This window comes from Lagopus leucura, unplaced genomic scaffold, assembly GCF_019238085.1.
Source record: "Lagopus leucura isolate 7727_CA_CO unplaced genomic scaffold, USGS_WTPT01 Super-Scaffold_100022, whole genome shotgun sequence".
Classification (NCBI taxonomy): Eukaryota; Metazoa; Chordata; class Aves; order Galliformes; family Phasianidae; genus Lagopus; species Lagopus leucura.
The window spans coordinates 2,505,399-2,532,621 of record NW_024962275.1 but is presented as its reverse complement, the minus strand read 5'-3'; the positions used below and the strand labels follow the sequence as shown (position 1 = coordinate 2,532,621).

General features: G+C 52.7%; 2 protein-coding genes across 9 annotated transcripts in view; one reads left to right on the top strand and one right to left on the bottom strand.

Annotated features, from left to right (window-relative positions):
- The first annotated feature begins 934 nt into the window (after nt 1–934).
- On the top strand, nt 935–7,021 carry DNLZ (DNL-type zinc finger). 4 transcript variants are annotated; one of them, XM_042878894.1, is made up of 7 exons: nt 935–1,090; nt 1,181–1,320; nt 1,778–2,195; nt 2,292–2,396; nt 4,375–4,468; nt 5,102–5,275; nt 6,910–7,021. In XM_042878894.1, exons 1-3 carry the CDS (start codon nt 935–937, stop codon nt 1,947–1,949), a joined length of 468 nt encoding a protein of 155 aa, XP_042734828.1. In that variant the 3' UTR covers nt 1,950–2,195; nt 2,292–2,396; nt 4,375–4,468; nt 5,102–5,275; nt 6,910–7,021. The 4 variants fall into 4 exon arrangements, with proteins under 4 accessions (XP_042734828.1, XP_042734826.1, XP_042734827.1 ...); XM_042878892.1 differs by adding an exon at nt 5,663–5,710 and having other exon boundaries at nt 1,778–2,396; XM_042878893.1 differs by having other exon boundaries at nt 1,778–2,396; nt 5,105–5,275.
- Nucleotides 6,580–27,223, bottom strand: part of GPSM1 (G protein signaling modulator 1) — a 50,395-nt gene continuing 29,751 nt past the window's right edge. For 3 of the 5 annotated variants that reach the window (XM_042878886.1, XM_042878887.1, XM_042878889.1), the window contains 5 exons: nt 25,148–25,218; nt 23,254–23,433; nt 10,644–10,803; nt 8,924–9,132; nt 6,580–8,763 (listed from right to left, as the gene is read on the bottom strand). In XM_042878886.1, the coding sequence (XP_042734820.1) occupies nt 8,575–8,763; nt 8,924–9,132; nt 10,644–10,803; nt 23,254–23,433; nt 25,148–25,218 (809 nt within the window). In that variant the 3' untranslated portion in view covers nt 6,580–8,574. Of the gene's footprint in view, nt 8,764–8,923; nt 9,133–10,643; nt 10,804–23,253; nt 23,434–25,147; nt 25,219–26,785; nt 26,958–27,223 lie in introns of those variants that run through there. The other 2 variants (XR_006180496.1, XM_042878888.1) reach the window with 2 other exon arrangements.

Sequence of the window (27,223 nt, the reverse complement as noted above, 5' to 3'; positions counted from 1 at the left end):
TCTTTAACGTGACATCAATGACAGAATTGAGTGCACCCTCAGTGAGTTGGCTGATGCCACCACGCTGAGTGGTGTGGTTCACATGGTAGAAGGAAGGGATGCCATTCGCAGAGACCTCAAGAGCCCTGAAAGGTGGACCTGGGTGAACCTGATGAGGTTCAACACAGCAAAGTGCAAAGTTTTGCACTTGGGCCGGAGGAATCCCAGGCACCCATAGAGACTTGAAGGAGCGGTCCTTGAGAGCAGCCCTGTGGAGAAGGACCTGCTGGTCCTGATGGATGAGAAGCTGAACATGAGCCAGCAGTGTGTGCTTGTAGCTCAGAAGGCAAATGGTGTCCTGGGCTCCATCAGAAGAGGGGTGGCAGCAGGAGCAGGGAGGTGGTTGTCCCTCTCTGCTCTTGGGTGTACAGAGTCCAGGTGTGGAGGACCACAAAGATGATGAGGGAGCTGCAGCACCTCACCTAGGAAGCCAGGCTGAGGAGCTGGGCTTGTTCAACCTGGAGAAAAGAAGGCTGCGGGGTGACCTCATGGCAGCCTTCAGTAGCTAAAGGGAGCCTACAACGGGGGGGGGGGGGGGGGAATGAGCTCTTTGGTAAGGTAGGTAACAGCAGGACAAGGAGAAACGGCTTTGAGTTGAGGGTGGTCAGATTGAGGTTGGATGTTGGGGAAGTTCTTTGCTCTGAGAGTGCTGGAACAGCTGCCCAAAGAGGCTGTGGATGCCCCGTCCATCCGTGGAGGTGTTCAGGGCCAGTTTGGATGGGGAACTGGGCAGCCTGGTCTAATATTAAGCGTGAGGAGTGGAGATTCATGATCCTTGAGGACCCTGTGATTCTGTGTTTAAAGCACTGCCGTTAACGTACGGACGCAGAAGGCGGTCTCTGTAGGAGCGACCGCGCCGCCTCAGCGCCGCCCCTTCTGCGCCTGCGCGGCCGCCATGTTGCGCCGCTTTTTGCGGGCGGCTGCTCGCGCCGCGCTCAGCGCCTCAGCGCCTCCACGGCACCGTCCGGCACCGCGCTATGCGTGCACCGCGCCGCCGGACAGCGTGGGGCGGCTGCAGGCATCGCACTACCGCCTGGTGTACACCTGCAAGGTGCGGGGTTGGGGCGGCGGGGGGGAGGGGGAGCGGCCCCGCGGATCGGTGCCGCGCTGCTGACGGGAGCCGCCGCTCTGCGCTTCGCAGGTTTGTCGGCGCCGCTCGGCGCAGAACATTTCCCGCCTGGCCTACAGCCGCGGCGTCGTCATCGTCACGTGTCCCGGATGCCACAGCCATCACGTGATCGCCGACAACCTGGGCTGGTTCTCCGACCTGCAGGGCAAGAGGTGCGGGCGGGGCGGGGCGGGGCGGGGCTGCGTGCCACGCGGCTCCTCACGGCATCGCGCCGCGGAGCGGGCTGGGATGCGGGCATCGCGCGCACCGCTGCGTGTGCTGCTCGGTGCTCCCTCAGGCTCCGTTCAGTCGCTGCTGGGTTCCCCCACCTGTGAGCATCTCAGAGATGCTGTCAACTCGCTCATGCTGTTGAACCCCGTTGATTTCTCACTCCCTTTAAAAACGAGGTTTGCAGTAATTGCTGAATTATTGATCCTAAGGGGTAAGAACAGCCCTAGGAGGTTTGGATAGTTCTGTCTGCTTCCCAGACGGCTTACAGAAGGATTTCTTGTCGGTACTCGTGTGTCAGCTCACTGTGTGATGTTAATGACCGAAAGCAAAGCCCTGCACCAGGCTCTTCCCTCTGGCCTTTGCTGTAGCATCACTGTTGGCTCTCACATTGCTGTTAAGGAATATCGAGGAGATCCTGGCAGCCAAAGGGGAGAAGGTGAGACGTGTGCTTGCTGAGGAAGCCCTGGAGCTGCTTCCAGAAGACGTGGCAGATGCTGGCCCTCAGAGCCGTCCTACAGAGGGAGAAAGTGGGGACCCCCTCCCAGAGACTGATGGCAAGGAACGGACGTGACAAGTGGGATTGGTGCCATTCTGCTGATGGCAAGAGAGACTTTCATGTTTCCTCCTTGATTTCAGTGGACTGTGCTTAGAATAAATGTGTCTCCTCTTTCTGTCGTGTTTTTGGTTGGTGTAGTTTTGCCTTTGCCCAAGCTAATAATGACAGAGTTGGGCTCTGGACATTTTTCCTGTCACTTTTGCTGTTCTTAAAGCAGTTGTAGGTGCTTCAGAGGTGTTGGGAAGCTTGCTTTGTTCTCAGGTGAGAATGGAGCAAATAATTTCTGACCGTGTGCTTTGGCTCAAGCAGGTGTAGCACTAACTGGAGGTTCTAGCAGTGTCCTCTGGCCTTGTCCAGGTGTTGCACAGCAGCAGCTGATTGCAGTGCTCCTGGAGCTGCATCACATGGCAGCTGAGCAGAAGAGGCAATTGGGACCACCTGAGGACATGGCCCTGACCACAGGTGAGTTTGCAAAGCCCAGTGAGCCTGCAGGAGCATTGGACTGCTCATACTGCACTCACTTCAGTGCTGCCTTTTTCTTTCCTGTGATATCTTCCAGAGTTAAGGTTCTGTGCCCCACATATCGTGGGGTTGAAGGTCTTTATTTGGGCTTACACCACTTCTGCTCTGCCCTATGGCTGCCCCTGCTCGGAAATTCCTCGTGGGGTGGTGATGCAGTGAGCAGCCCTGTGGTTGGGGTTATGCAACTTCCTTACTGGTGAGGGGGAGGATGGGCGTGAAGGAACAATTAGCATTTGTAAAGCACGTTGGAGATAAGTGGAGCACCTAGAAATGTGTCTTATTTGACAGACATTGAGGTGCTTATTAATGCCACTGCTGCATGTTAAGATCAGCTAGAAGAGAAAATAATAACTTCATAAATGAAAAATGTAGGTGTTTACCCGAGTGCTCTGTGCTGGTAGTGATGAATCAGGCAGTAAGGTGATCATACTGCAGTTTCTTTGGGCTCCTTTTGCTTGCATAATTTTTATGGGTTTGAGATTTGTTAACTTCTTAGTACAACAAAGTATCTGCTTTCTTGTGTTTTTAAACTCGGTATCAGAGAGTAATTGAGGTTGGAGAAGCACTACCACCATGCTTAAAGGAGGTTCAATTTGGTAAGGACATTCAGGGTCTTGGCTCGAGTTTCTCTGAGGATGGAAGCCCCATAGCCTCTTTAGGTCTGGTATTTGACCTATCCTATGATATAAGAATAAAATAAGTCCCAGTACCTAACAGAAATTTCCCATGTTTCATCCTGTGCACATTACCTTCTTTCTAAAAACTGGATTTATGAAGACAGCCTTCTCTATTATCACTCTTCCATTAAAGAGCAATAAAAATCCCTTTCCAAAGCTGAACAAACCCAGTTCTTTCAGTCAAGCGTGCTGCTCATGGATTCATCATTCAAGTAGTCAGTGAGTGCATTGCATGCATTAACGAGTGTAGCTCATTCATCTGAAGTGTTCTACATATGTTGCATTATTAGTATGGGTCAGAGTGACAAGGAAACAATCACATTTCTCTGGTGATAGCTAAGCTCAGGGTGAGGAGACAGCTTTGAAGGGCATCCATCAGCTGGGTTTTGTGTGTGTTCACATCCTCATGAAACACGGTTCTCTCTGAGCCAATTAGAGGGAGCAATCCATGTATTTATGAAGAAATAGGAGTGGAACGCTGCAGTGTGCTCACCCTGTTGTGAGCTGCTGGCTCCTGTTAGCTCTGCTGGAAAAGTGGTTCTGGTGCTGTACCTGAAAACAGTGCTGTGCTGCCGTTGCTCACATGGCTTTGATGGGGTGGAATGGAGCTGCTGTTACAGGATCTGCTTTGTCTTGGAAACAGTTCATTTATAACCTAACTTTTGTAATAGTGTTTTCCTTACCTTTCTGTGCCCCTGGCTACACACAGACTGTTCTAGCTTCTGCTCTCACAGTAGGAATTGTAGCTAAATGTCTTTGCAGTATTTCTGGTCTCTGGAGCTCGGTGCTGGTCACCCATGGGCACCTGTCTGTGAGTTCTGAGGATGGGGAGAGGCTGCTTTACTGCTGGTCCTGCTGCTGGATGCAGCTCTGAAGGCTTAGGCCAGCAGCTTGGGCACGAAGCAGCAGGCTGCACAGAGAGGGTGATTCTATAGGGCAGAGTCCTGGAATAGGACACAGGAAGCTCAGAGTGCTGTGAAACAGCTGCAGCAGGCAGGGTGCAGCCCATGGGACTCCTCAGAACCAAATACAGACTGTGCTGTGCAACAGGGAAGGAAGCTGGTGCTTTTAAAGACATTCTGGGACCTTCAGCTGGAAGGGGAGAGGGTTGAACATCTCTGGTGGGTTTTGATAACAAAACAGGAGGGTTTGTTGCTAATGGCTTACATTTAAAAGAATGTCGTGCTTTATTTTGAAGAAGTTTGGGGTTTTTTAATCTCTTTTTTTTCTTTCTGAAAAAGGGGAGGTGTATCTTTCTGGAAGAAGGGAAAAAGCCTGCTGGAGCTGCGGTGTGATGGGGACCAGTGGTGCCCAAGCCTGGAGCAGCAGAGCAGGGTGAGTGACGGTGCACTGATGGGTGCCTGAGGCACAGAGGAGTGATTTTGAGGCAGACAGAGCAGCATTCACAGGATGCACTGCTGCCATAAACCTTTGCTGTGTTCCTTGAAGCATTTCACTGCGGCTGATGAGAGCTGCATTCTTTTCTTCCATCCTATCCTGCAAGAGCTTTGCTGTGAAATAGGAAATACTTTGCCTCTGGCTTTCTGCCTCTCCTGCTTTATTACATTCAAATTCCAGAGTTCATCCAGCTGCTGGGGGACACTGAGGGGTTGCAGCTGTTGGCTGCAGCAGATGCTGGTGTTCTTATGGTCAGTCCAGCAGTGGTGCAGGAGCGTTTGGTAGAGTGCATAGAAATGGGAGCCCTATGGGGAGAGGCAGTGAGTGTGTGTGCAAGGGAGCTGGGGAGCTGTGAAGTGTGCTGCTTCCATGGGGTCTCACGTAATGCAGCCCTGCTGCAGTGGGGGCAGAGAGGTGGAGCAAGGTGAGAGCCCCCTGCCCAGCCCCTGCAGGTGTGTGGCCGATACCTCTGTGCATGTCCCTGGGCTGTGATCTTCAGTGCTACAGATATTGAGCTTGTTGCTGCAAAACCATGCAGGAGTTAACCCTCACTGTGTCCTGGCCTTTCAGCAGCTGGGGAGATTGCTGTGGAGAGCCTCTGGAAGCTGTCTGGCTCCAGACTGGAATTCACAGTGCTGGGCTGCTAAGAGCCAGCAGATCCCTCCCCGTGGGCTGCGTGCCCTTCCAGCCTGCTGGAGATCATGGCTGGGACAGGAGCAGCACGAGGCTCAGGAGAGGGTTGAGGTAAGTGCTGAGACTCAGACCTGATGTGACTTGGCAGATGAGTTTGCAATGCACAAACTCCCACTAGGCACACAGTCAGCACAAGCTCTCAAGTGTCTCTCAGGACACTCAGAAAGCAAGGTAGGAAGGAGCAGTATTTTGTGTTTCTGATGTTTTTTATAGATTTCCTCCCCATGACAGCCCTGCACTGGGGCCAGCACCCTGCTCTGTATTTCACAGCTGCTGCAGCAGCTGCCCTTTGCAATCCAAGGCCAAGTTAGCCCCAGCAATCCCTCCTTTCTCCTATGGGTGCCAGCAGTGAGCTGCTCCCTTCACAAAACCGAGCTGCTCTTGTTCTCTGCACGCTGTGACTGCTATTGGAGGATGCTGTGTTGTTCTCTTTTACAGGAGAACACGTAGTCCCTTCTACAGCCGCTCAGGACAGTGAGACAGCAGGTGAGATAGGCTCTCATCACTTAGTTACAGGAATCATCACCTGTTTAGATTCCTGAGAATCTAAATCTCAAAATTTCGCATAGCTGGGGGCACAGTTCCGTCCTTAAGTCACACACAAAGCCTTTGGCAGTACAGAGTTTCATGTGTCTGGGTAGGGAGAAGCTTAAGAATGCCTGATGAGAGCAAGCTGGTGGCTCTTTGTTTAGCTTTGACTGGGACTGGCAGTAGCCTACACAAGGTAACCAGGCATAGGAAGACCAACTGGGACTTGGCTTTATTCTCACAAGCCTCAGGATCCAAAATCTGCTGCTCTCTGGCTCCCTCTCTAGCAAAGTCTAATGGCCTGCTCACTCCTGCTGTGTTGGAATGAGCTTGCACTGCTGCCTGCTGCTTTTTGAGTATCTTCACTAAGGGCTTATGGTAGGGCATTGAGCAGAAATTCCTGCCCTTTTCTTCCAGCTGCCACCAGGGAAACAAGATCTGTTTTTTGAGGCAGGTACCAAAGGACCTAGCCTGAGAGGAAGGGTTCATCCCTATACCTATAGGAGGGCTTGAGCTCACTGGGAGAAGCAAAGCCTTGACAGTCACAGGCTGCTTTGGATGTGTGTTCAGGGGTAGGGAGTGCTCAGGGCTTTGGAACTTTCTCTACAGCAGCTGAAGGGAGTTAAGGCAGACAGAGCTGTGTGCAGGTAAGGTAAAGGGATAGGGATGTGCACATGTACACCCTTTTCTTAACACATACATGTGGTAACAGCTGCCCCAAGAACACACCCTGTACCCCCTCTCCCATCCCCAAAAGCCACCATCAGCTCTGCTGCCAGCAAAGCAGGAAAGGTGGCCAAAAAATAAGGAAAATGAGTTTTTGCCACTGAAGCTTAGACACAAATATTTATTAAGCACAATCCTCCCTTACCCATGAGCTGCATTTGTTTCTAATATATTAATTCATTTGGCAGATTATTTTTTTTTTTTTTTTTTAGAAAAAAGTACCTGTGGGTTGGAAATCCCCCATTAAAATGACATTAGCAAATGCACATGTAAAAAATAAATAAGCTCATACATTCAAGTATATGGCAAATAATTAACACCTCTGAAAGCTTAATGGTCAGATTCCAGTTCACCACCTGGCTGAGAGCTGCACAGGGCCAAGCCTGGAGCTGGTCAAGTTGTCCTCATCTCCAATGTTGTCCTCTTTACAGGTACAAGCTAGGTAGGTATATACGTGGCTGTGCACATTCTCCTGCCTGATCTCAGCTGTCTGACCTGTCCCAGGAAGGAGGCAGAGGCTCAGCCCAGCACTCTGGGCAGCAGGTGAGTGCTCCCTGGCAGCAGCTGAAATGCAGCCACCCCTCCCATGGTCAGTATAGGCAGGTTAAATGCCTGGTGAGCAGCATCACTGGTCTGAAAATCTTACTGCTGGTAGGAAATGTCTCTGTCAAATGCATTTTGATTAGAAAGTGCTGATTTGTTCCCTATAGGAAACAGCTGCTTTGGCAGAACTCATTCTCAAGTCCAGGATAGCCTCTCTGGTCAAGCATTCCACCTCCTGAAGTTCCATCTCTGCTGCCCTTCTTCTCTGGGCTTGCATTTCCAACTTTACCAAAAGGGATGAAAGTAAATGTAGACCCTTGCATTTGCATACAGGGTGAAACTGACTTCCCAGTAACAATCTCAACCTGAAGCTGTCACCAAGGCTCCATTTCTTGCTAGTGTGAGACGAGACAGTGTGCAGAATAAGGGCTGCCTTGCTGAGAGCAGGTCTGCTGGGGCACAGAGCAGCACAGCACTGGTTTCTTTCAGGAGAAACGAGGGGAGTGCTATTGTCCTCCACTGCCAGCTGCAGGGGGTAGTTCTGCTTGCTCTCCTGACAAGCCACGGCCAGAAAACATTGCTGGCTTACAAAGCAGGTGAGTGCCAGATGCAGGTTTCTGCCTTAGGCACACTGGACAGTCCCATGTGAGGCTTGTGGCTCAGCTGCACCAGAAACAACGAGTTCAGCTAAGTTTGATTTCTGTGCTGAATAAATGGGCAGAAGACTTTCTTCCTTCTTTCCAAAGTACCAGCTCTGGTCTTGTGGCTGCAATGCAGGCTGCATAGCTGGCACTTACCTTTCAGGCTTTGTCCCATGCTTGTTCTCTGGAGGTCTCCAGATCCCACTAAAGGTAAAAGTGGGAGAGCCCCAGCTCCTGCTTTGGAGCTTCTGGCACAAATCTGTACAGGAGCAGCTGAGGAAGCAGAGGGGACAGCATACAGCTCTCACTGCAGAGGTTCATTGCAACCCCAGAACAAACTTCAAAGCATGGGGGACCGTAGCTGCAGCCAGGGGTGGGGTGAGCTTTAAAAGGTCCTTTGCAGCTTCTGATTTGGGCCCATTTCCTTCTGCAGAAAGAACAAAACTGATGAAGATGTTCCAGGAAAGGATCCAGAACAACTTGTGTCGTCTCATGACGCAGATGTGACTGCAAAATGGAAAAGGTGCTCTTCCCTTCCCCTATTAAAAGTATTTTAGAAATAAAGAAGATCAAGACTGCATTTCAGTACCTGCTCCTCCTTCAGCTGCCAGTGTGAGTTCCTGGAGCTTTAGGTGACAAGCAGAGGGGCTGCCAAGGTCTTCTTCCCTTGAGCTGTGCCCATTGTTACAGAAGCCACATCTCCTAAAAAAACCCTTGTTTCAAAACAGTCCCTTCCTGTGAACAAGTGCAGTGCAGTTGAGGTGCAGATCCTGGAAGAAGTCTGGTGGTGCAGGAGCACTCTGGTTTGAAACCACCTACACTTAAGTTCTTTTTGAAAAACAAAACAAAAACAAACAAAAAAAACCCAAACAAATGAAACTAAAACAAACCCCTCAGACTTAACCCCAGTTCTTAGCTGGAACCAGGCCTTTGCTGCTCCTCTTCTGCCTCCTCTTGTGCTGAGGCCAGATCTACCCTCTGCTCATCCATGCGTTTGGCCTGGACCCGCTGGATGAGGCTGAAGAAATCCTCATCTGGCATCGTGGGACCACGGGGGATGGAGTCTGGTGGTGCACAGCGCTGGTCATCTATCCTAGAGGACTACAGGGGAAGAGCAGGGGTTAGGGCTGCATGCTGACAGCCTGCAGGTGGGCACCTGCTGCCCACAGCCCCCAGCCAGCCTGGTGAGAGCAGGGGGGGCACTGCTTGTTGATGGTGAAGAAAGTAGCCCACCCCTCCCTCCTGCTCAGCCCTGCTGTACCTGACACTTCATCAGCATGTTGAAGAACTCATCCCCTGGCTCCTGGGCGTCCCCCTCCATGCACAGGTGCCCCAGGTTGTTGTGTGTTATCCGGAGGCCTGGCAGGTTGCCCACGTTGGCACGCTGGTCATCCAGCCGTCTGCTCTGCGAGCTGGCAATGAGATCGAAGAACTCCTCTGTCTGCGGGGATGCCATCAGGGAGGAGTGTGCTGGGAGGGGGAGAGGAGCACACCAGGGTCACATCTCTGCTTACCACAGAGGCCCAGTTCTCACCAAAACGCTGTTCAACCAACTGACTTAAGCCCCTGTTTAAGAAGCCTCCCAGGGCTGAGCTGGGTAGGACACCAGCTTCTGTGACCAGCGCCATTCCCTTCCACCCTGCGTGGTAAGCAGGAACAATCCCACTGCCAACAAGGCAAGCAAGCAAAAACCTACCATCAAAGCAGGGATCAAAGCCCACGGCCCAGTCGTGCAACCACTCACACCCTTTCTGGATACCAATGGTGGGGCACAGCCCTACCTGCAGGTACATGGCAGCCACCTCCCAAAAACCTGCAATCTGCATCTGCTGCATTGCCTAGCATGTAGGGTAAGGCACAGATTTTGGCAGGATGCTGCTGCCACTTTGATTTCCACCATGGTGCAGACACCAGCAGTTGCAAGTGACTGTACAGTTCCTGTGCACTGCTTACTGGGTGGTTCCTTACTGGGCACTGCAGAGGTCCCAAGGGTGTAACTGCAGGCAGGTAATGTGCAAAGTCAAGGCCTGGCTAAACCACACAGCAGAGCAATGCCCCCAACCAGGGCAGCACACAGTGCATGAGTTCTGCTGGCTCCTCGCAGCTGCTGGGCAGCAAAACACTCACAGAACAGGAACTGCACTTAGGATGGGTACAAGCAAATGAAGCTGTAAGAAATCCAGCCTGGTAGGCATTGCCTCCGGGAGCACAAAGCACTTGAGGTTGTCCCAAGATCCTGACACTGCTGCTCCAACGGCCCCAGCTCTTGGAGTTGTAGGAATGCACAGTAACTGCAGCACTGACGCCCTTCAGCTCGCAAAGAAACTTCAAGCAACGTGTCCAAAAAGCTCAGAGACCAAGTGATGGATGAACAGAAAGTATGCCTACTTGAACGCTCTTAATAAAGCTTCATACTCACAAGGAACACAGCTGTTCCAGCCAAATGCACTTCTGCATCAGAAACACATCTTGAAAAAGTGATGTTTGCTTCCACCTTATTTTTAGCACAGAAGAAACTGCTCACCTGGGAACGACCCGCATCCCTGTGAGCAACAGAGGGACCTGCACACCCTGTTAGCTTTAATCAAAGCACCTCACCGCTCTGTCATAAAAAAGACACAAACCCAGAGCACAAACACAGCCCTGCCTGCCTTTCCCATCCTATTTGTCAGATGGTTTCCTCCATTTATCTGTGTTCTTCCTACAAGCAAAGCTCACTGCCTGCGCACCCAGAGCTTCCTCTTGTTTATCCATCCTGCTGCCCTTCTCCATCCTTACGCAACACCTATCATCGCAGCATCCAACAGCTGTACAAAACCCAGAACTTTTTCCACTGTGCTCACGCTCAGAACACCCAGCAGCATCTTCCCCTCCTGCCAGAGCCCACCCAGTCCATCGCACAGCAACACCACACAGCCAGCCATGCCACGGGAGCAGCACGACCCGGAGCCATGGCGACTTATCAACACCTCCATGCTTACGTATCCGTTCTTCCAGGGCTGGGACTGGTGTGGCTGCTGCCTCTGCAGCCTCTGACGGGCATTCCTCCAGTGGGCAGCGCTGATCGTCCATCCGGTTGCTCTGGAACTTGCTCAGCAGGTCAAAGAAGCATTCCTCATCCGAAGGGGTCCGGTTGATCTTCTGCAAAGACAATAAAACAATCAGCACTCCCCAACCGCCTCTCACCGCGTGGCCTTGGCAATGCTTCCACCCTGCCCTGCCCAGAGCTGGACTCCTATGCCCGTCCTTCTCCATGTGCTGCACCTGCCCAGGGTCACTGCCTCTTAAACTCTGTGCTCCTAGCTCAGAAACAGCCTCTCCTTTTCCCCTTTCCTCACCACCCATTGGTCTGGATGATCCAAAGAAAACCAACCTCTGAGAAGAGGCCATGAACAGAGTGGTGGGGAGTGGAAGGGGTGCCCCCCTGCGGTGCTGCCATGTGCCAGGCTCAGGCACACTGAGCACCCCTCTTTCCTGAGCTGCTAAATTTAACCTCTGCACATCACAGCCCCCACTTCCTTCCAACGTGCCATAGCACCCTGCTTGCTCCAGCCATCACCAGGCTGCAAATGCCACAAAATTACAGTTCAGGAAAATGGTTCTTGCATGAGAGCCCCAAATAAGAACCTTGCACCAGACAGTGATATATTTAAGTTGTGTTGCTGAAGATTTAGCACTCACAGCAGCCTCCAGTTGCTGTGCCATGCCGGAGATGGGCAGGGTGCTGCGCCAGGAGGGTGAGCCCAGGTCCTGTGCTCCCTGCTGCACAGCAGAGCTCTGCAGAGGGCCTTTGGTGAGGGTGTGCAGTGCTGATCCCAGCACAGGGCTGCTCCCTGGGCATGCAGAGTGCTACCAGGGAGCCCTGTGCTGGGGTGAGCTGTGTGTTGACAGGGTTAAAGCTGTGAGCCAGAGTCAGTAAACGAAGGAAAACAATTTTCCTGTATGCTAAGCAAAGCAGATGAGATGCACTCAGCTTCTATTTAGGGCAGCGTCAAAATTAGCAGCGGGCCAGAGAGGAACATTGGCAATGTGGGAGCAGAGAGGGGAGGGAGAATCCCCTCTTACCTCCTCCCAGGTGCTGACCCACAAATGGAGCAGCAGCACAGACGGACCCTCTGCACCATCAGCCTCTGAAACCACAACCTGAACGAGCTTCAGCCAAGGATGAACAGCTTCTACCACAGCGCTGCCGTGCTGGCTCACATGACCCAAACTTGAAGGTGGAAGAGGAAGCCTGCTCATTCATGCCACAGCTCCCTGGGGTGGCACAGACTCAGTGGGGGCAGTGGCACAACGCAAGGAGGAGTTCCACCTCATAGGGGACGCAACAGACAAAGCTCACAGGGAGACCACGTTCCCCACAGCACATCCCACCAGGGGTCCGTTTACAATATCAGGACCTTTGCTCCAAACGCACCCAAGAGAGGGAAGGATGCTCTGCCTGGCACCCCCTCAGAGCCCCACACCTCTCTAATTAAAATGCCCCAGTGTGACACTGCACAGAGCCCTGCCTGCTGCCAGCCCTGAGGAAGGAGCTGTGCAAGCAGATGGACGGGCTGTGCCCTGGGGTGCACCGTCTGCTGCCGAGCTGTGGCTTCCTGAGAGCCTGGGCATCCCTGAACGGCACCGAGCACCAGTCCTACAACAGCACAACCACCACCACAGTGTTGCCACAGGCCCCAGCCCCACAGCTCACCCCACACCCTGTACAAAGCCTCAGCTCCCTACCCACAGAAAGGCCACGTACACAGCACTGCAGCTTTGCTCCTGTTCTCTACAAGAGAGCAGAGCAGTCAGCAGCCTGGCTAACGACAGCCTGGCAGCCCCACTTGCTTACCTGAAACACACCTCCCTCCCTGGAAGGCAGCAGGGATGCTGTGTGCTGGTGCAAGCAGCAGGCTGTTCAGCCTGCCAGGTGGGATCCAGGATGTGTCAAACACAGCTGCAGTGCTGGGAACACAGGGAACAACAGTACCAGCACTGGGCTGCCCTGAGCTCCTCAACCTGCAGGTTATTACTGCCTGGTGCAGCACAGGTGGGTGCTCACCAGTGCTAAATAGAACCTCTCAGCCTCAGCCCAGCTCTGTCCCCTGGGCACAAAGCAGCCATAGGGGCCAAACCCCACTGCTCTGCTAGACTGGCTTCTCCTCTATGTCCCCATGCAGCAGGGGCCAGGGAATAACACAGCAGGTTTCAGTGCTGCTCCCACAGCCATTCCTTGGAGAGCGCTTCCTCAGCAACCTGTCCAGCAACAGTTCTTCCTCATCCCATTTTAGTGATCAGACAACACAGAGATGAAGGGATTCACCACGTGGCAGAGAAGGGACAGGACCCTGCACCCCATCCCAGCACCCCATCCCCAGAGCTGACCTTTTGACTGCAGACACTTCCCAGACAAACTGTGCTCTGAACCCAGCAGATATTCACTCCGACACATCCGTGCCCATGTGTCATCTCCTATCTGTCTCTCCCCTACCAACCAGATGCATCCCAAGCACTTACCCACTCTCTTTTCAGGCAGCTGACCCAAAATCACCAAGCAGGAGCAGCACCAGCAGCACTTCATGCAATACACACAGCACTGCCATCTGCTCCATCACCCCAGCACCCCATGGAGGAGCCAATAGCAGCACTGCTGTGCACCCCAAAGCCTGGCATTAGGTCCAACCTCATTGCTCCAGCTGCGCAGGGTGGGCACCTGAAGGGGTGCTGGGATGAGCATCCAGAAGGCAAAGGAGGAGTAGGAGGCAGGAGGAAACCCAGGTTGGATGCCTCAGTTTGATGCAGAGGTGAAGCACCCTCCGCCTCTGCTCCCAGCACAGCAGCGGGGCTGCTCCAGTCCCAGCAGTTGTTGCTGCCTTGGCTGCTCGTTGGCTCAGAGCTGTCAAACTCGCACAGCCTGTGCCCAGGGCAGCGCTCCACCCACCCCGAAGAGCTCCCCCAGCACCGCTCCTACAAGGCATCCACACGGCACCAGTTGCTTCGCGGGTTGCTGCATCCACTTCCCAGGGAGTAGCACGGACATTGGTAACACAAAGTTCAAAATAAATCCAGCAGCCAACTTTAAAAGCAGCCTCACTTTTCCAGCATCCACAAGCTCTATCCAAGCCGTGACCCGAGGAAACCCCTCTTCTGTCTCTCTATACGCATCCCCCCCGCTCCAGAAACAAAAAAGCAGAGCCCATAGAAAGCCGCGCTGCGCTCACCGACCTGGGCAGCCGCTCTCCCAGCTCCGCTCGCAGACGGCTCTGTTTGCCGTGCGCTCCCCAGCGGCTCCGCTCAGCACCGGAGCACAGATTTACACAGAGTAGATGACCGCCAACCCCAGCATGAAGCCTCAGCCCCACCGCCGTGCCGTTCTCCCCCCGCAGCCGCATCCCCGCTCTCGCTTCGCCCTCACCTCGCTGCCACGATCCCGGCGCTGTTCGCCGATGCTCTCCGACGCAGCGCGGAGCTATGTGAATATTTAGCTTTCCCTCCACCTCCTCGCCTCCCACCCGCCGCGCACACTTCGCCTTAAAAATAGATCGGGATCGATTTTGCCGAACGACATCTGCAAAAGCGCTCAGCTCCGCGGGCAGCGGACGCACCGTGCGCCTGCAGGCACGATCCGATGGCTCAGATTTAAAGCACTGAAATACCCAGGGACCCGCGTCGGCTCCCGAGAGCCCTCCTGCTCCACGTGCTGTCAGGGATGCGATTTTTTTTTGGCCCTGCTGCAGAAGATACACAGCCACGAATTGAATCTGAATTTAAACGCAGCCCTGGTTAACAGAGGGAATGTTGTGATCGTAATGAGATTCTAAGCACAGAAGGGATGGGAACACCGTGCAACAGCCCGGGGACAGGTTTTACATTTGTGAAATGCAAACAAACGTGGGTTTGGACTGTGGGATGGGTCACCAGGAAGAGAAGCAGCAACAAAACAGTGCAGTGCCCCCTCGGCTCTCCATCCACGCTGCTGTCTGACCCTCCTGCCCACCTTTTCTGCAGAAGTGGGGAATGTCATTACCCTGAATAAAAACAGGTTTTCCATCACCCTGCACAGTCTGGGCTTCAGGACAGAGCAGGCAAAAACCAATTACTGTGTGGGTCTGGTGCCATGGGCTGCGGAAGAGAGAAGATTGGGAATCTGTCTAAAGTGAAGCTGCTGCCTGCAGAGCTCACTACTAAGCTACCACTCTGTTCATGATTTAATTGTAAGAAATGCTGCAGCAAATGAAGAAAGAAGGGGGCAGGGATGAGAAATGGGCCACTGCCATGCTCCGTGCAGGACATTGCTGCACACCAGCACAGGCACTGCCACCCCTCTTGTGAGCTGCACATCTGCACCATGGTTGTTGCCTCTGCACCACTGTGCTGAGGGGATGCTTTAGGGCAGAGAGAAGTGGGGTTGTGAGCCACAGCTGAGCCCCTGCCCTGCATCTGAAGAGCCAAAGTTGGAGACAGCCCCATCAGAGCACATGGAGCAGGCACAGAGGGTGACATGCAGAAGATGGGGCTGACCCAGCAGCTGAGCCCTCAGAACAGCAAAGAGCACTTTTTGCACCTGGGCACAGGATGCAGTGAAGGAGAGCAAGCAGAGCATCCCTGACCTGCAGAGTCACCACCTGAACCCCCCCCTGCAGCCCCCTGTGTGCCCTGGCCTCTGTGGTCCCAGCAGCCCCATACACAAGCACTGCAAACACAGACGTGCCCAACGCTTTTCCCTTCCAGTATGAAATTATCACCCTTCCTTGGACTGTTTTCAAAGATTTTTTTTTTCCTCCCTTTAAACAACTCGCCCACTCATCCCTATAAACGCCGGTGCTAAAAGCTGGTTCTGTTGTTAGGATTGCAAATAGCTCGGGCTTTATTGTTTCAAACAAAATCAAAATAGCTCACCCACACTCCCTCCTTCCCTAATGCCTCAACTGCTGACCTGCTGGGAGCGTGCCCTGCTGCTGTACATGGTGCAAACCCACACTTTGAGAGCAGCAGCTCAGCACAGCCCCATCTCTGCCTTCCCTTGGAGCGCAGTGCCCATGGCAGTGTCTCCAACACCTCTGCTGCTCACCATGCCAGCATGCTCAGATGCAGCCACTTTGTGCCATGGCCTCATTAATCCCAGGGGTTACATTTCTTCCCTCTGCTGGAAACAGCCCTGGTGCATGCAGACAGTCCTACAACAACGCTCTGCAGTTAAGGCAGCGAGTTTTCCCTGTAGGTTTTGACCACTCTTACAGTACCGGGTTGGGTTCCCGTCACCACCGAGGCCCAGATTCAACCCTCACGTTTTTAACTACAACCCAAGGACAAAAATCAGAAGCAGTGTCACTCCAGATCAGCCCCTTCAGGCTGGGTAGGGGCATGGCCAGCTCCAGAGGATCAATTACCCACCAGGAGCAGTCCAAGCTCCTTGCCCCAAGCCATCACGGCCACAGGCTGATGCCAGAGAGCAGTGAGTTCTCAACATGCGATCAGCAGAGCTTTCCCCACACAGCCAAGCAGCAAAGCCAAGCAGAGCTCATTGCAGCAACACATACTCCATTGCTTTAAATGATATAACCCACGTTCCCGACTCAGGAAGGCAGAAGTAAGGTTAACAAACAGTGCTCACACCCACAGTGCACACCTCACCTCCTACAAACGCCCCTCGCCGCAGCAAACGCCTGACTCCTAATTATTATTTACACATATCCAGCAATGCCTGAAGGCCTCCTTCAACATCAAGGGCTCTCACCATGCACGGAGCCCACGGAACATGAAATCCCAGCCCCACTGCAGGCAGGGTGAGTCCTGGGGTGGCTCTGTGGCTTTGCAGCACACCCCAATAAGCAAACCCATAGGGAGTGCTGCGGAGACCTGCTCCCCCACCCCAGTGCAGGATGCACAGATACCATGACCTGGGGTGGGCAGGTGAGGGTCATGGGGACCCTTGGGGTCCCCCCTCCAATTGCACGTGGAGCCCTGCTCCAGGCTCACTCCCTGCCAGGAGCAAACTGCAGCCTTCTGGGGCTGCACGTGGAATGGGATGAAGCCAGGTGTGCTGGAAAAAGAAAAAAAAGCACACATTGTTTGGTCTTTTTTAGATTAATTGGTGTTAATTGCCTCGGGGAGGTTTGAAAATAGCACTGCTAATGGGAAACATGGATGAAGGTGAGCGGAGCCTCGTGACTGCCACATTAACCCCAGACTGGGGCTCTTGGGGCTGCCCAGCTGGCAGCTCACATTGGGGCACACACAGGCAAAACCCCATAGCAGCCATTCTCAGCTCTGTGTGAGGGCACAGAGCCCCAGGGAGCAGCACCCAGACCTCCCTGCTCTCCTCTTTGCAGTCTGCAAAGCACATCCACAGCCTCACCACTTCTTGCGCTCCCACCTGCCTCAACCAACAATATTTGTGCATGACAAGCAAACCAAATCCCCCCTGACTGGAGGTGTCTCTGTGTCATCCGCTGTCGCTGCCCAGTGATCTCAGGGTTACATTGATTTATACCCAAACAGAACCCAGACTCTGACGTTTTAAGCTCTTTTGGCACATGCAGTTGATTGCACGCAAGGAGGTGAAACCGCAGACGCACCGAGTGCCCGGGGCACAGCACAGCCCCCAGGAATGAGAGGAGTTCCAGATTCAGAGAGAAGTCAAACATTCCGAGTTTTATGGCTCTGTGTCTGGCTGCAATTCGTTCCTCTTTGTCAGTATTGTTCTGTTTAAAGTGACAGTTTCTAGGAAATGCTCAGCTCATCGTCCCTCTCCCTGCCTTGTGCCACTCGAGGGCTGACAATTTGCTGGGAGAAAAGGCTGCACGAGGAGGAAAGCAGACCTCAATTACAGCTTCAAAGTGCCAGTAACTGACAACCCAGTTAGGGTGAGCCAGGGGAAAAAGAAATGTGTTTCAGGAGCTGGGTCAGCCAGCTCCAGCATGGCCAGGCTGCAGAGCTCCTGTCCTCACCTCCAGTAAACGGTTGCAGTAGGACCTGGGACAACAATTTCAGGTTACATTACTCTGGTTGGAGTCTCTTTTCCAGTGCTTTCAGCCCCAAGGCCACCCTCCAGCTACAGCTGGGATACAAGGGCTCAGATATGCCTTCATGCAGTCCCCAGCACTTGTGCCAAGACACTGAGAAGCATCCAGGCCTGGGGTCCACAGTGTGACCTCTGCACAGCTGAGGGCTTGCACAGCCCTCCTGCACTTGGGTGTGCTCTCCTCTCTGCTCACAAGCACAGGCTTGCTTCAGATCCACAAACCCACCTCCCAAACCTGCCCTTCTGCACAGGAGGCAGAGCAAGGTAAGGAAGAACGTTACAGCCATGCACCCCACAGCACTGCCTGCCCCAAGGAGCAGCCCAGCCCTGCTGCATTCCCCAGGCACAGCAAAGGGCTGCAGAGTTGCCAGTCCTACCCAGCCTCCCTCGTGCTCACGTGGTCTCATTGGATAATTACAGAGAAAAGCAAGGCAATTCCCAATTTTAGTGCCATTATAAAACAGAGAGGGGGAATTCATTACCTGGCAGCTGTTAATATTTAAGGAAGAAGCTGATAATTTACCACTGAGGCAACGAGTGCAGCAGAGGCAGCGCATGCCAGAAAACACTGCTGCCTCCCCCCTCCGCCCCATGCAGTTCCTCTGCAGTGATTCTCTACCTCCCCACTCATTTCCCTGCATAAAGTCCCAGCGAGGAGCAGCACCTCAGGACTCTGCATTGGAAAACACACACGGTTCCAGCTCTGCTGTCCCTGCTGCAGCCTTGATGTAGGAAGGCACTTTGGGCTCATGTGTGCAACCATGCCACGAAAGGAGCCAAAAAGAAGGGCCTCAGTGCTTAATAAAGAGTCTCAGACAGACATGTGGTCAGAAGGGTTGGATGCATGTTTTAATTTGCAACCAAATTACTGCTGCTTCTCAGAGCAGCCTGCATCCTGGAATTCTCTCAATGTCCACCAGCCCTGCAGACACATCTCCCAGCTCTGCACCCACACCAAGTGCTGCTGGACATCTCACTAAGCAAAGAGGAAGGAACAGCCTGATGGTGACACAGCTTGGTGGGCTCCAGCAGGACTGACTCCAGCACAGCAGTCTTGGAGTGCCACAGGAACAGCCTTACCCATCACAGCAGCCACCCACCCCTCCAGCTCCAGCTTTCTTGGAGCATGTTCACACCAGAAAGTCCGACCAGCCATAATGGCATAATTACACCACGCAGCTAAACAAAAGGCTGGGAGATAAAGGAGGGCGTGCGTTGGCATGGAGGGAGTTCACACATCAATCAGATCATTACATCATCTCAAAAGAGAGGAAAGATGCAGAGAGCCACAGAGCAGCCAAGCATAGGGTACCCACATCAAGCTCTGAATGGACAGCATAGGGACTGAGCTCTCATGGGCCACACAGAGGATCGACCCACCAGGACATCAGAGAGAGAGAGAGAGATGACAACATGGAAGAACTCTGGCACCCTGCCTGCAGGGGTGTCAACTACAACATTCTCCCTTCTTTTATGGTTGCTTCCCACTGTAAGCACAAAGCAGGTCTTATAAAAAACATTTGTCCCAGGAAATGTTTGGAGATACAGCACACTGTGCGTGTGTTCTGTGTCTAAACACATCAGCCCATCTCTGCAAGTCCTCATTGCACACAGCTCCTCTATCATGAACTACAAATGGCCCCCACAAGGGCTGGGGTGGCTTAGGAGCCAGGAAGGGCTCCTGAGACTGATGCTCTCCACTGGGGAGATTGGGGTCCAGATGAGCAGCACCATTTCAGAACCACTGACCCCCAAGGAGGGTAGTGGGTGAGGGGTGGTCCTTTCCTCTGTGCTTTTTCCCAGCAGCCCAGTAAGCAGTGTGCAGCCCCTGAAGCCAGGCTCACGCAGTCCCACAGATCCCAGTGCCTTCAGCTCAGTGCTGCCCTCAGAAGCCATGCCCAGCAGTAGAACAAATCCCCAGGCAGATTTTTTCGAGAATACAGAGCATCTTTGTTCCCCTGGCCCTCTCCTGCCTTCTCAGAGATGTTGCTTTCTCAGATAGGGGAGTGAAGGACACAACCACACCAACCTGTGCTCACCTGATGCTTCTAAAGCATTAGAAGTCCCCTCCATGGGGGAACCCTCTGCAAAATGCGGTTGCTGCCAGTCCTCTAGGAGCCTGTGCATTAGGACCTTCTCCCCCACGGAGGAAAGGGTTACGTTATGACCGAGCCTTTGATGTCTGCAAGCTTCACATGGTGCAAAACCCCCTGCTTTGATGTTGTTTTAAACACAGCAAAACCCAACAGAAAATCTCAGGCCTGGCCACCCAGCTATAGGCACAAGGACCGAGCCCTGATACACAGACTGCTGCTACAACAGGGGGAAAACACAACCACGTGTGGCTCACCCCACAGCTGCTCCCACACCACAGCCTGCAGTGACCCACAGCTCTGGGCATCCCATCAGATCCCACACCAGCCCCAATGCAGACGGGCAAGCAGGACCCTTGCATCGTGTCCCAGTAGTGATGAAGCCCCTCTGTGCCCAAAACCCTCCCACCCCCAACAGAAAGCTGTGAGCCCACAGAGGGGCCTCCACCCACATCCTACCTTACGCAGAGCCTGAGCCATGGCTTCTCCCACCCATCCCAGCATCGCCACAGCTTTGCCAACAGAATGAGCCCTGTTCCCAGAGCACGGCAGTGCTGCCAGCAGGGCCAGGCTCCTCACCATCCCCAGTGCCTCACCTCCCCTTCCACTTTTCCCTGCCTCCTCCCATGGGGAGTTTCCCAGCAGTTCAGTAATTAGCATCATCATCACTGATGCTAATAACAACACCGCAGCTCTGCCATCCAAAGCTCAAACAACTTTACAGCCACCATCACACCTCTGTAAGCTCCTGGGGTTGGCAGGGGAGCAGCAGTGCCTCTCCCCAGGTGGGGAGGAGACGGTGAACAGACATAGAGAGACCTGTTCAGGGCCTGGGAGGTTTGTTCTGAGCTCGTGTCTTCTGAGTGCAGGTATGGTGACATCCCATACACTCACCCAGATCAGCCATTGGGGCACACTGCTAATGAAGTACTTGCTGTTAACGGATGGATTTAAGATTTTTTGCTTTGAGCATTCGCAAGATGGGGAATAGGAGGGGGCTGCGGTCTGAACAGCCTGACCAAAGCCAGCTCTGTGGGAGGGAGAGCAAGAGAAAGGGTCTGAGCTGGGCTCCGGCCTCTCTTTGCTCTTGGGTGGGGTTTGCTACATTTCATTTAAAAAGGCGCAGATGGAAACAGAGCTTTTCAACAAAGCCCACCCACACTCCCATCCAACAGAGCAATGGGACAAAAGCCAAATGCAAGATGTTGACTTGAAAGTTCGGAGGTCTGGGCTTCACTACAAAGCCAGGCTGGCATCACTGTCAGCTGGGAGCATGGAAACCAGACAGGATTCACCTGAAGTAACCCAGAGCACACCGCACAGCCACTGCCTGGGCAGCAGAGCCCTTCATGTAGGGCACTGTGTGTGTGGCAGGGCAGGGTCTGAGGCACAAGCTGTGTCCCAGTGGGGCTCTGCGCATCAAAGCCTTTGCAGGGCTGGGATGGGCACATAGCACAGACACAGTGCTGGTGAGTCCAAAACCCAAGCCCCCAAAGTGAGGTGAAGCCCTCCAGCAGCAGGCTCAGCCCTGCAGTCTGGTCTCCAAGGCTGTGCACAAGCATGGATGCAGCATTCTTCCCTCCCTCATCCCCATGCAGAGCTCCTGGATGTCCAAAGGTATTTCAAAAGCTTTTAGGAAAAAGGTTATGCACACCTCCACCTTCCTTTGGTACAGCTACCCCTGAGAACAAGCCCCATCTAACACATCACACTTATTATGGGACACAGGCTACAGTCTGTTAGCTACCAAGATGGGCATTCTCCAAAACATAAGACAGACAGTTGCCCTTCTCCTCAAGCCAAGTGCATCATCTATTCTCTCCTGGGACAAAATGGGTATGTTTAGTGTCTGTGAGGAGGGAGATGCTCTGTTTCCCTGCTGCTCTGCCTATCTCAAGTTCACTCTCTCTGCTGTTTACCCACCAGGTGCACCAGGAATGCTTAGGGGCTGAACTTAAAACGAACTCTCCCACAAATCCAGAGTGAGCAGGTAGAGTCAAGGCACTACAAAGCCTGGGCACCTTGGTGAGCCTTTCCCTGCCTCCTCACCATTCACCAAACTCCTGCATGTACAGTGACAACTTACTGGTGGCTGGCAGCATCCCAGGGGCCCTTCCCACACACTGAGCCCTGTGTGCTCACACACACTTCAGGAACACTCTTTGCCTTACTCTTGCTGGAGCACAGCTTTTGTTTGTTTTCTGGCTGAGTGTCCGAGTTAAAAATACAAGGCTATTTCTGGCAGAAGCAGGCTGTTTTTTTTTTTCTGCCTTTGTATTCCCTTGGATGCCCCTGTGCTGCTGTCTCCTTTCTGGCTGATGAGCTCTGTTTTCCTTCCCAACGATCATGTTTGCACCGGTGAGCAGCAGGAAATGCTTTTCCTATTAGGCCATTTCCACCGACACCATTGGGAATGAAACAGCAGCTCAGAGAAGTCTAAAAGAAACAATTGTTGTAGAAATTCTGTCTGCAGCGGTCAGACAACGGAACAGAAAACCAGGACTGTCTGTGGCCAGAAGGGGATGTGCATGGCTGCGCAGATCAGGACGTGTTCTACCTGCAGCCTGCAGTATGGGAGCAAGGAACCACGTTCAAATATCCCCTCTCTACAGGCAGGCTTCATCCCAAGCTCTGAAGCTCAGACCCTTTCTTACCTGACATAAAAAATATTGTATTGTGTTCTTTTCTTAAGCACCAAGGAAAAACAGGTGTCTGTCTCCTGGCTTGGATTGATTCCACCTGGATTCAAGTGAGTGATCACAGAACTGCATACACTGAGGCTGTAATGCACCACTAAAGCAGGAGCACCCATGCTATCAGGAAGTTGTGTGTTACAACACACCCCAGCAGCAGCAAGCTGAGGATTCTGGGCTTCTCGCTGAGCCTGAACATCTCTGAGCCTCCTCCCAGGTCTTAGAAATGTGCCATGGTTTGTGGGTGAAATTCCCATCTTCAAAACTGAGAACAAAACCAACGCAGCTGCAGGAAACCTCCCCAGTGCATCATGTTTGCCAGTGTCACAGCATGAGCATCAACTCAACCAGAACACAGCAGCCCAACAAACAACTCAGTTGTTTGGGCTAAAAACATCAAAATAGACACAGTAAGAGCTTTCCAGAGGACTCAGATGCCCATCAGCTTTGGGGAACCAAGCACAGCCTGAGTCAGAGATGCTCAGCACCAACCAAGAAACGTACCACACACCCATAACCCCTAAATCACCAACATCATGGCCAGCTCCTGCCCCTTTGCAAGCATGCTTCATCTGATTTCCTTCCAGAGAGAAGCTCCTAGGCAAGGATTTGCCATCATCTCATCCCAATCACCGACTTATTAAAGCACGCTCTGCATACTGAGCACGTAGGCTCTGCTTCCCATCCAACAGCCACGCCACTACCCTTCCCCAGAGCTTGGAAAGGAGGAAGGAACGATGATATCCTAAGAAGAGCTCCCAGATGAGCACTAGAGGAGAAAACCACTTCTTCCTACCGACTGTGGCACTTGCACTCGGACTTGGCTGCTATCCAGGGGCGATGCGCACGGCCCTTGGGGCCTCCTCTCCAAACCCAGTTGGTGCTCTCGGTATTTCTTCGACCTCACAGGTAAAGACAAGAACTCTTTTCCCGAGATCTTCAGGTCTCCCACGTGATGGCTGTCCCCATTCTGGTCCTTGGGAAAGCAAGAAATAGTTCTTGTACAAATTGTTTGCATCGAGACCTGCTGCCCTAAGATTCAGAGTACAGCAGATGAACAGAAAGAAGAAGTTAATGTGGCTTTTAGGCTGCGTGAGCTGATATATTTTGTGTATCGTTGCAGAGGATGATTTTAACGAGTGTCAGGGAAGCATCACCCAAACAACACACAGTAGTCAAATCCTCCACTGGGAGAGGTGAGAGAGGAGGAGCATCCCCTCAAAAAGAAACAAAAAACAGAGATGTGGGGGTAAGGGCATGGCTGGCTTATTTACAGACACAGGAGGTGATGGCTGAAAGGTGCCTCCACCAGGAGGGCTGACCCTACCCCAGCAGCTCAGCAGGAAAGGCAGGAGCCCCATCCAGCCCCTTCACCAAGCCCTGTGTTACAGCAGTGCATGGGGACTGCAGGGGGACACAACAACTGCAGCAGGTGGCTACAGGCAGTCCCCTGCTCCCTCGCTGCTGTCCTCCTTTGCTCTCTTCAATGCCTGCACAGGAGTTTTCCACCCCTTACAGTACAAACAGGAATAGTGAGAATGAATAAGTTTCAATTCTTTAGATGTTATCAGCAGGACCGACTGCAGCCTGGCTGGTGTCCACACCTTGAAAAGCAGGCAGTTAAGTGGCAGCACAGAAGCTGCTTTGCTGCTGTGGATAGAGGCTTCAAACTGCTTCCTTCATGCCAAAAGGATGGATGACTCAATTACAGCATGTAAGCACCTTCGGGGTGAAAGCCAGTGTGTGATAAATTTTTAGTCTGGTGGAAAGAAGAATAAACAAAGACTGACAGCTGGGAGCTGAAAGCAAATATCAAAACTAGGAGCAGGGCTGGTGATAGCAGGGCACGCTGCTGCCCACTGGACTCCAGGGTCCTGTGCCCCAACCACTGCTCCTATTTGCTCTCACCAGAACCCCTGAAGCTCACCCACCCCTCTGCCTTGAAGGAGGCTCAGCTGTTACAGCATTAGCAGCGAAGCAGCAAACCACACATCAGCAAAACTAAGCACTGGGTTGGGACATGCAGCTGAGCATCCTGCTGGCACTGCTGTACCCTTGATGCTATCCAGCCCAAAGGCCCAGCACAGGGCCCACCCAGACCCCTTCCCTAAGGTGAGCTTGATGAAGCCCTACAGAAAACCAACAGCTGCCCCTGGACAGACCAGCAACTCTGTACAGGATTTTCTGAGGGATGTAAATGAGCCCCATAGGTGGGAAGGATCAGTGCCTGCAGCTGTCTGTAGAAGCAGCCTTTGCCCTGGGGAGAGATGGAGTGCTGCTCTGCTCAGATCTGACATTTCCAGCAGTGCACTGGAGCAGAAGTCCTCAGAGCCTCTTGAAACAAAACCCTCCACCTCCTGCAAGGCACAGCTCCCACTTCAGACCTCTCCTTCCTCCCCGCACTGAGCAAAGCACTCTGCTGGGTTAAAAACACGCAGAGATGTGCCACCAGCCATTAAAGGGGTTAAACCACTCCCCTTATCCTCTTCAACAGAGGACTTTAAAAAAAAGAAAGTTCAGAATAGCCTTTTTCAGCTTTCAGTTAAATGTCTCTCCTCCAAGCTCTCTAGAAACCCTCTTTGGTTAATCCCACTGACTCCAATGACACCAATTGCGTCCTTCCCTCAGCGAGCCACCACAGATTGCTACCCACACTCAGTCCCCAGGGCCAGGCAGGCTGCTTTGCTTACCTTTTCAGAAGGGAACTTCAGGAGGTCTAAGCTGTCCATGCTGTTCCTTTGGACTCTCTTGGGCCTGGCTCCTGCAAAACAACACACTTTTGCATCAGGAGGTGTCAGAGCAGGACAGCCCCTCCGCTCCCATTGCTGCAAAGTCAGACAGATGGGATGCTGCAGCTGCACTCTGTCCTTGAGGTTCAGATGTGTTTTCTCTCCGTTGTTTTGAATCTTTTTCAAAGTGCTATCACAGCACAGTCAGCAACAGCCAGAGCTGCACAAACCAGCAGCAGGGTCACACCGTGACCATGGGTCTCATCTCTGGAATTTCAGAGCTGCTGCCCCCATCAAGCATGAGAAGCCAGGGGGCTGGCATTGAGAAAAATGATAACAAAAACATAACATGTGGGATTGTTGCTTTATCTTTATGTTTTTAGCTTAAAGAACGTGTCTGGGATGCAGCTCAGAGCCTCTCTATGGTCACAAGGGCTAGAAAACTAAGCAAAAGAGCAAACTTTCATGGGTCTAGCAACAAGAACATGGAAATTTTGCCTTCACAGGTCACAGAATTTGAAAGCACATGTGATACGTTGTATTTCATATAAGCTGAAGGTTTTATTTAGCTGAGAGCCAGGCAATGCCCCACATCAGCAAAGCCAAGCAAGGCAGAAAGAGAACCACTGGACTTGAGGTCCCATGACAACAACTCCCAAATTTGGGGGGGATGTCCTGCAGGAGGGCGAGGAGCGCATGTGAGTTGAAAGCCATCCTTGTGCAGAGCCCTGAGAACGGAAACCACCGAGCTGCAAGCAGTTCCTGCAGCAGCAAACTCATCGAGCACGAGGGTCCCTTGGTTTCCCACCAGCATCTAAACAGCACTGCTGCTTATCCCACAGCCTTGCCTGCCCTCATTAAAGAGCACAGATCTTACCGTTTTTATTTCAGCCCTTGGCTTATGTTAACTAAGCTGCCTTAACTAAGCTACCACATCTTTGCTGCTTGCCTGTGGGCACCAGCAGGATGGAGGGGTCTCCTCCCACATTGCCAGGAAAGCAAAGTAAGATAAATCAGATGGATAAATCAGATGGCACACATGGGTTTGGCAGCGATGCCCAAGAGGTGAGCTCTGCACCTGGAAGCCAGCGTGCGTCACAGCAGCTTCTAATGACTGCTTCCAGGAAAGCCCTGAAGAAGCAGCGTGTGCCTGATTAGATAAACACACGTCACTTCTAACGGCCTGAAGAGTTGTTAATTACACACCTCTGTCCTCAGGTGCTTTGGTGCATTCACAATAGCATTAAACCACTGGCCAGCGACCATCAATCTCTGGTCTGAGAAAACTTGCCTTCCTCCTTTGTTAATTAAATATATGTAGTCAGATTGCCCCAGCAATTAGGGCACACAAAGCAATTAATCTTTTCCAGCTATTTTGGTGCTGATGTTCCTCTGATAGCTCACAGACCTTGCACTCAGGCGAGCCAAGAGAGGACCTACAAACCCAACTCCAAGCATTCCAACACAGCTATCTGCCTCCAGAGCAAAACACAACCAGCTACAAGGCCAAGAGGGGCCCCAAATGCACCCAGTTCCATTCTCCCAATCACTCCAGAGCCCACACATGCCCATCTTCCAGCAGAGCAGAGAGATACTCACAAGCACACTGCAACAGAAGGAATCCCATCAGCTCGCTGTTCCCAGGCAGGATGGTCCCCCAGACAGCTCCAGACTGTGTGTGCTGCCCCTACCTCCTCCAAAGTCCCTTTTCCCAGCAGCAAGCACAGCCCTAATGCCATACAGACATCCCCATCCTCCTCCTCCTCCCCAGCACCAACCGACAGTGGTGGAGGCAGCAGACTGAGCAGCTGAAAACCCGTGTCTGTTCCTCTGTAAGCTTTTCTCTCCCCTTTCCAGTATTTATTGGCATGTTTACCAAGCCAACTGCAGAGTAACCAAAAACCTCAGGGGCATTTCTAAATGCTCTCTCTGTCTTTAAGGTTTGCTGAGGTCTCTAATAAGAGCGAGCTGAAACCTTCTTGTGAACATCAGCTGAGCACAGCTGCTGACTGCCTGCATTCATGGCTTGTTTTCCTG

Excerpts from the sequence above, each read along its gene's own strand:
- DNLZ (XM_042878894.1), top strand. The coding sequence starts at position 935 with ATGTTGCGCCGCTTTTTGCGGGCGGCTGCTCGCGCCGCGCTCAGCGCC. Across the intron at positions 1,091-1,180 it reads GCCTGGTGTACACCTGCAAG|GTTTGTCGGCGCCGCTCGGC; the intron begins GTGCGGGGTTGG and ends TGCGCTTCGCAG. Across the intron at positions 1,321-1,777 it reads TCCGACCTGCAGGGCAAGAG|GAATATCGAGGAGATCCTGG; the intron begins GTGCGGGCGGGG and ends ATTGCTGTTAAG.